This window comes from Schistocerca gregaria, chromosome 1 (assembly GCF_023897955.1).
Source record: "Schistocerca gregaria isolate iqSchGreg1 chromosome 1, iqSchGreg1.2, whole genome shotgun sequence".
Lineage (NCBI taxonomy): Eukaryota > Metazoa > Arthropoda > Insecta > Orthoptera > Acrididae > Schistocerca > Schistocerca gregaria.
The window spans coordinates 806348410-806357409 of NC_064920.1; the positions used below are offsets into that span (position 1 = coordinate 806348410).

Consider the following 9000-nt stretch of genomic DNA (forward strand, 5'->3'; position numbering starts at 1 on the left):
ATATTATAACAAAACATACAAGCCACTTCAAGTACAGGCTGTGACTGAAGAGCGGTTTATGTGAAAAGTATCCAGTGGATGGTGCTATTACAAAAATCTTGACTGTGATTGTGTTTTACTATTATGTGATTTTTAATCTTGTGACTTACGACTCTACCAGTTTTGTTAGTTGCAGCATTTTAATTATACATGTGACATCTGCATTCAGAAGAGCTAGGCTAAGTGACATGCTTCATGTAAAACATATATAACAGACCAATATGGCAATATTTGCCACTGCAGCATTTTGGTGACCAAAAAGCCAATGAATGTACACTTGAAAATAGCCTTACTGCGTAATTGCGAAACCGTGGGAAAATAAACATTCAGATATATGGCAAAGGCCTGTCAAAGAATCTCAAAATTCTTGTAATCACATATCATTGCATATTTTGTTATTAAAAGTAAAATGTTAATGGACTCTAAAATTTTTAACTGAAATCAGTACTGTGGCATAAGGCCATTTCATAAGAATCCATTTGATATGCCACAAAACTGGAGACATCATACTTTTAACAAAAACTTAGAGCTCTAACTTGTTAGCTGTTACCTCCATAAATAATTTTAAATCCTTGGAATCTGTGGCCACAAATGTCATATACCACATACTGTTAAGCGTAAACCTAGGAACTTACTAACTATTGAAATTTTGTATCATAATGTGAAAGTAGTTAATTACCAATGAATAAATTACATTTGTGTCATTGAAAACCACGTAAGTTTTTAGATGCTTGATATTGATTCCTTTCATTTGCAGTCGTTAATAATTTTTTCCCATAGTTGTGCAACCCTACCTGCATTTACTTGAGCTATTCTATTGATCGGCCATTGTTTCAGCTTCTTGAAAGTGGGAGGAATGGAAACACAAATATATTGTTTTTTGCAAATCTCCAGAAAGAAAAATATAACTGCATTAGGCCAAGTGACTGCAGTTGTCAAACTATTGCTCAGCCAAAGCTAATGAAAATGGAAAATGGAAGATAGGTACGCAGTAAAACTGAAGTGCTGATGTTGTCGGGCACAATTATTTGATGGCTGAAATATTTCATATCTTCCTGTAACAATAGTTTTCCAGGCATATCATAAAAAATGACACCAATTGCTGCCACATAAACAGAAACGGGAAAAATGTGTAGATTTTGGAACATGAAAACATTCGTGTTTAGTTAGTTACATGCATATTATGTATTCCCTGTCTTATCTAGTGCAGATTGAATGTATTACAAAATAAGAACTAGATCAGGCACTTCACTGCAGTCTCCATTTTCTCTTTGGTTCAGTATATTTGAGGTAAGAGATGGTGTTTTGCTCTTCTCATTGTCTGAAACTGTTGCAAACCAGCCAGCCAGCAGCTAAGCCTGTCTTCACAGAATGAAATTTAGTTTACTTTTTCTCACTGTTTATAAATGTAAATGTCTTATGCCTGCATTCCTGGTAGCTTACAAAACATCACTACTTATACTGGTATAATCTGCGACTCGTTTTCAGTGTTGCATATATCTTACTGCAATAAAATAATTTTGATAAGCATCAATAGTATATGCCTGACGTGAAACAATCTAATGCTTCAATAGTAAAGCTAGTGGCAACAGTTCTGAGCAATTTGAAAGTATTAGTGCCACTTCTAGCAGTAGACAAACAGTACTTACCATCTTAGTACACGAAATAACTATTACTGATTGTTTGTATGTAATGTGGCAGTGGTTGTAGGATTGAGCTTGGAGTTCATTGATTAGGGTTTTACTCTCAAATATAGTGTCTGGAGCACCTGAAATGAACGCAACCACCCAGCAATAACACCTCATTTTGATCTGATCAGCATCAACTTGTTGTGAACTACAGAGGACACTGAAAACATTGGTAGGCATCCTGATATGTAATCATTTAAAATTCACCTACAGTTCGCAGACAGTGGTGAGCTGAGCCCAAGCTGCACGTGTCTTGCTCAGTGGCATCCCAGGTGTGTTCAGTAGAATTGTGCTCAGGAGACGTGGGGGAGCCACACAAGCCTCATCTTATCGATAGCGTGTTCCTCAAATAGTTCTAGTTCTGAAACAATATGGGTGTGCTGATATAATGAATTTTCTTGCTGACGGAACAAGATGCCTTTTGGGGTACTGTTAGTGAACAAATAGGTGGTAATTATCCAACAGGTCCACATTTCATTCATTCTTTGGGAAGAGATGAATGCAGTCATATACCGACACTGTGTCACAATGTGTAAGTATCCCTGACACGAGAATACCTCCTCTAGTTAGTCTGACCTGTGCCTTGTTGGCAAGCAAGATGCCTTGCCTCAAGTGCTTTTAGACAAATATGTAGTACCATGACTCATGACAAAAAGATGGTTCTGCTGGCATGGTTGTTCACAATTGATTTGGTATGTTATTTTCTGAACTGTGGTCTGTTTATCCACTGTTGAATCTGCAATAGTTAAGTGACCCATGTCATTTTCATATTTATGGATCTATGGATCCCTCAGATTGTAGCCACATCAGCTGGTTTGTAATCTTCTTTTCATTGGTTTCAATCTGCTATTTCAAGCAAAGCATTTGTTGAACACAGTGACCATTAAGCATCTAAAATTTCCTTTGTCAAAAAGCAGGCTTCACAGGACCTGACTGACATAAAATTAATCTCAAATGTATGTTGCGGCAGATATGAAGTACTGGTACTGTAGTGCTTATTCTAGTTTGTTGTTGTAAAAAGGACGGACAGCAGCAGCTGTGGAGAACAATGGAGTTAGCATTTGTAAAAGAGTATAGATGTAATAGTGTAAACAAAACTCAGGAGACAAAAGCATGTGAGAGTGAAGGAATAAAGTATTGTGTCAGTTAGATAGTTTTATCCTGAGAGATGTATTGGGTTGTAATTCTTATAAATGATTGTATCGTCAATATTAAAAAATTTCAAGCGCAACATGTTATTGCCCATTGCAGTTGACTGTGGCAGGCAGTTTTCCTTGCATCAAAGACTCACAGTATTACAATGATATCGAAAAGGTTCAGAGTCTTTCAGAGTGCGATATTTCTTGGTAGAGCACACGATTTATCTGTGACCGTGTGTGCTGATATTGCACGTCTTGCACTTTCTGCTCTTGACTCTCACACTGATGGCCAATGCAAAATTGGAGGACATCAGTCATGTGACATGCCCCACTATTCAGCTTACTTTGGCAATGGGCCCAATCTGTATGCAAAACAGCATTGTCTCTCTAATTCAGTTGCTGATGAGTGTAATGCACTGTTAATCACTTGGGTTAATTTAGCCTAAACTGCAGCAGCCAGTAACTGATTGACAGGTGACACTAGAAGTCTGCTTTCACTTCTTTCAGTTTAAAACTTGTATAGAGAATGCTGTTAGTGATGTATAGTAATTAGAATGGCTTGTCAATGATTTTTGTATTCACTAATTTGTGATGATCTGTTGCTGCTTATGTGATTGAGAAATTAACAGTGTTGTTTTTCTTTCCTACAGGGACTAATAAACCAAACCATTTTCTTGTGTAAAATGTGCAAGAAAACATTTTCCAACAAGAATGACCTACAGGTTCACAACTTCATCAGTCATGAATCCAACCATAATTCTCAAAGACGTAGCCCTCTCACCATGACAACAGTGAATGAGAACTTGTCGAGAACATCACCCGCAAGCAGTTTGAGGAACTGTAATGTGTTGTTCAGTGCTACAGGTGATAGTAATTTGTCAGATGGGTCAGGGAATGTGCTTGGCAATGAACAGATGGGAACCACCTGTGTTGACACAAATGAACAAAGTACTCTGATTTCTCATAATAGTGATTCTTTTGCAACATCTAATCCATTGGCAACTATTTATAATACCCAAGGACAATTTTTAAAACTGTGCAAAACAGGGGATGGTGAAAATCGCAGCATGCCGAAGGACTACAACTCACTGAATATACGTAGATTAGATGAAAATCGGACAGTGTTAACTCCTCATAATGTTAGAGGTTCGTCAGTAAAAGAATCGTGTTCAGATTCGTATAGTGGTAGTAATTTGAAAGAAAGTGAGAGTTATGGGCTCAAAACGTCTACCACAAACAGAGGCGAAGCAAGTTCTGAAGTGAGAAATGAGAGTGGAGAGGTTAATGTGAGGTGGACAGAAAGTAGAACTATCTATGAACATTTAAAAGTTACACAAGATAATTGTGGTATCCAGTGCCAAAATAATGAAACTTCCATGGACTGTGGATATAATTTCAGTGAAAGTGCCATAAGCAGTTCTTGTGTGATGCAAAAAGACAAAGTGGACAGTAAAAGCAGACTGCTTAGTAGTGAAACTGTTGAAAGTAGTGTAAGTGCTAACAATGTTGATAAGACACTGTGCTGTGATCTATGTGGAAAGTTACATTCATCCAGGGAGTCTTTGCAGAAGGTAAGTTCTGATTTTTATATGCAGCCATTAATTGAGTGAATATTACATTACATACAGGGTGAGGATAGGCGCTGTTTTCATTGTTCCTTTTCTATATGTCTCATGACACACTAAAAAGTGTTGAAAATACAGTAGAATCTCTCTAATCTGTCCTCCACAGGATACAAAAAAGTTGGATTGTCAGGGGAACACTTTATTGACCTGTAACGTCACAATACAGTTCAGTACAACTTTAACTGGAATTTTTCTGAAATATTGTTCCATGTTTAAACAATAAAGAACCTCATAGCACCCAGATCCTGTGTAGTTGACCTTTTCAACCTACCACGTCCTTCAAAACCTCCTGCCAGCACTCTGCAAAATCCAGAAATGAAACAATCCCAGAACACTGTTTTTAACTTCTCCACCAAACTCCTCATCCCCACAGAAGTTTCAGTTCTTTCCAAAGGCCACACATTCAGTCCTGCTCCCAGGTTTAACCATGTTGGACTTATGAAAGACCTCTCCTCCTGCTCCCTACTGTGGAAACACTTCTTTGCCATCTCCAACCAAAGCCAGTACAATCCCTACATTGAACCTTGTCTGTCCCAGTTCATACCACCATCTAACTGTGACCCTCCCACACTCCTGCATAACCATCCCCTGGTCACCTTCTAGGAATTATAACTTCCAACCTGTTTGCACCATCCTTTCCTAGTTCCCTCTGTAAGAACTACAGCCTTTCATCAGAAGAAGGGACTGCCCTATACAACCTAAAAATGGATCTGGACCGGATCGTCCGCTCAGTAGACAAAGGTTCCACCACCGTTGTGATTAAATGGAGTGACTATGTGGTGGAGGGCCTCTGCCAGCCATCAGACACCTCCACCTGCAAGCTCCATCCCAGAACTTCAACATGACCTCCAGTCCCTGCTGAAATTCTTAGGCCTTTCCCAAAACCTCTTCCCTGAATACACCTTCCTGCCCATCCCAACAACAGCGTGCACACCCACCTTCTACATGCTCCCCAAAATCCACAAACCTAACAATCCTAGTCACCCCATTGTCGCTGGTTACAGTGCCCCCATTGAAAGAATCTCGGCCCCTGTTGACCAGCTGTCCAAAACCTAGCCTCCTACATTACAGATACCAACCACTTCCTGCACTGGCTCTCCACTGTCCCCACACCCTTACCTCCCGGGCCCTTACAAGCCACTGTCGATGCAACCTCCTTATGCGCTAACATCACTCATGCCCATGGCTTTGCTGTCATTGAACACTACCTCTCCCAACACTCTGCAGATTGCAAATCCACCACTTCATTCATCGTACACCTAACCAACTACATCCGTACCCATAACTCCTTAACCTATGGAGGGAAGGTATACGTTTGTATTCATGGTACAGCCATGGGCACCCGCATGGCACCCTGATATGCCAACCTCTTCATGGGCCACCTGGAGAAAATGTTCCTAGCTTCCCAAAATCCCAAACCCCTGGTCTGGTTCAGGTTTATTAATGATATCTTTATAATCTGGACCCAAGGCAAGACACCTTATCCTCATTCCACAGCATTCCCAACACCCTCTCCCATCCACTTCACATGGTCCTCCTCCACCCATTGTGCTGCCTTCCTAGATCTCGATCTCATCCTCTCATATGGCTCCATCCACACCTCAGACCACATTGAATCCATCAAGCACCAACAGTACCTGCACTTTGATAGCTGCCATCCCTTCCACACTAAAAAATACCTCCCATACAGCCAGGCCACCCACGGCAGATGCATCTGCAGTGAAGAGATTTCCCTTACTCAGTATGCTGAAGGCCTCACAATGACCTTCGCAGGCAGGCAATACCCTCCAAACCTAATATGCAAATGGATCTCCCATGCCATATCCCCACACACACACCTGATCCTCACATCCATCCCAAGAACCAACCACAAAGAAGCGCCCCCCTTTTTTCACCCTGTAACAACCAGGACTAGAATGACTGAACCATGTCTTTCGTGAGGGCTTTGATTATCTATCATCATGCCCGGAAATGAGGGACATCTGTCAGAGATACTTCATCCCCTCCCGGAGTGGTGTTCCACCGCCCACCCAACCTCCACAAAATCCTAGTCCATCCGTACGCCACTCCCACACCCAGTCCCCCGTCACAGGGATCATGCTCTTGTGGAAGACCCAAATGCAAGACCTGTCATATCCACCCACCCAGCACCTCCAACTCCAGTCCAGTCACAGGCTTATTCTATCCCATCAGAGGCCGAGCCACCTGTGAGAGCAGCCAGGTTATACACCAACTCTGCTGCAACAAGTGCACAGTGTTTTACGTTGGTATGACAACCAATCAGCTGTCAACCATAATGAATGGCTACCGTCAATCTGTTGTGAAAAACAAGGTGGACCACCCAGTGGCACAACGTGCAGCAGAGTGTAACATGCAAGATTTTAGTGGTGTGCGCTGCCATCTCGTGCCCTAGTCTGTGAAATGTGTGCGCAGCCGTCCGCTACCTGCCCCCTCTACCTGCACTCCTGTCTGGTCCACAGACAGCGCACCTCTCTCCCATGAGCCACTAGACGCTTCCCACAAACCCTCCCTGCCTCTTGTCTCTCTCCATCCGGTACTGCACCCCACCGTGCACCAACGCCTCACTCCAGTGGACCCACCACGGGCCAGGAAAGAAATGGATGAGCGTATGGCGTCAGTGGCCGGGGAGTTACCAGTCGAGAAGTTCGGCCGCCAAGTGCAGGTCTTATTGAGTGCGACGACACATTGGGCGACCTGCGCGTCGACAGTGGGGATGAAATGGTGATGAGGTCAGCACAACAACCAGTCCCTGAGGGTAGAAAATCTTCCCCAGCCGGGAATCGAACACTGGCCGCCATGCGTGTCAGTCCAAGACGCTGACCATTCAGATGCCAGGAAAGTTCTGGCAGTCAGCTGAGCACAATGTAGGGAGATAAGCATGTGTGTTGTGTGTGTGTGTGTGTGTGTGTGGGGGGGGGGGGGGGGTAGTGGGGGGGGGGGGTCATGCTTGTTTCTCCTACAGCCTGAGAAAGGAATTTCATTCTGAAAGCTAGCAAAGCAAAGCTCTGTACCTTTTGTTTCTCTATTGATGACAAAGCACTTCTGCCTTTTGTAGAGTTATCTCCTTAATTCCTAAATAATTCTTTATTCTCAACCAGAACTTTTTGTTTATTATTAAACAAAAAGAAAACATAGACACACTAAAATACCTTGCACAAAAGTATAATGTACAGCAGTACCTGAACTGTAAAATATGTCTGTATCATAAGGTAAGGTTTTGTTACTGTGCTTGAAAGTTTGACAATTGTGCATACATTGTTACTGGACTGACAAACAACTGATATGAAATTGACTGATTAAAACATGAGAAGTCACATGGAGGGGGGGGGGGGGGGAAATATTCTGTTCGTAAGCAGACAACCTTCATTACACCACATTGTTCTTCCGTTTCCCATTTCACAAAATGTCTATTGGTATAGACATAGAACTTTGTTTGATTTATTAAAGTGCTATGTCAAATGCAATTTTAGCATCAATATGTGATACCTGAGCTGTAGGTTCATTGTGTTAGTTATCGTTGTCATCTTCCTCATTTCATCAGTTCTTAGAGTTATCAGTGATTTGATTGTCAGTTAATTCTTCTTCCATTATGCTGTCAGTGTCAGCTGTGTTGATACACTCATTCGTGTCACAGGACTCCAGTAAAGTTTGCAAAGCCCTTAAAATCACTGGAGTGTCTGCTTCTTGACTTTCATCACTTGTTGCATGGGGTGTTTCATCTTGATTCTCTTGACTTTTCTTTTTGATGTTTTTATCTTTATTCTCATTCGTTTTTTACCACAGTTTTCACCAGGATTTTTCAAGCATTGGTGCAGCCATTTCTTCCCACGTTTCCAGATTACCTCTTTTTATATTTATTGAGTTCATCACTTGAAACAAACTGCTGCCTTCTTGTGTCTTCTGTAAAATTTACCCAATATATTTTCAAAGACATTGCCTCTTTAGCCACCCCTGGTCCATGGGTTGAATTACAGATGTTACGTTGGCAGGAATAAATAAAGCTTTTATTTCACTTGTATCGAGTTTTATCTTCACATGGATGATGGATGACATGTTGTATTGTTGCATATCAGTATGACACACTCAGGGAGGGGTTTTTATTCTTCTTATTCTTCTTCTTCTTCTCCTCCTCCTCCTCTCTCTCTCTCTCTCTCTCTCTCTCTCTCTCTCTCTCTCTCTCTTTAAATGCAGGGATGAACTGATAATAAAGTCACTCCTTAAAGAGGCTGGATTCCATCCATGTTGACTTTTGTTTACAATAACGTACTGGTAGTGATACCATTTTAATGTTTTTGAATGCCCCCCCCCCCCCCCCCGCCCCCCTCTTTCCAGTCACAAACAACAGCATCTTGTGACTGCTATTAGCATTACTACAGTCAGAAATAGTTTTCACCTGTTACAGAGTAATTTTGTGCAGCATGAGTTCTTGTAGGAAAGCACCTGTAGTTCAAGCTAGATTCGTCAGTATTTTGCACTTGGTCAGGCATC

General features: G+C 41.7%; 1 protein-coding gene across 2 annotated transcripts in view; it reads left to right on the plus strand.

Moving 5' to 3' along the window:
• LOC126270443 (transcription factor HIVEP3) overlaps positions 1-9000 on the plus strand; it is a 388605-nt gene that overhangs the window by 373746 nt on the left and 5859 nt on the right. Inside the window, exons 19-20 of one of the 2 annotated variants that reach the window (XM_049974071.1) lie at positions 877-1023; positions 3517-3648. In XM_049974071.1, the coding sequence (XP_049830028.1) occupies positions 877-1023 (147 nt within the window). In that variant the 3' untranslated portion in view covers positions 3517-3648. Of the gene's footprint in view, positions 1-876; positions 1024-3516; positions 4438-9000 lie in introns of those variants that run through there. The other variant, XM_049974070.1, reaches the window with a different exon arrangement.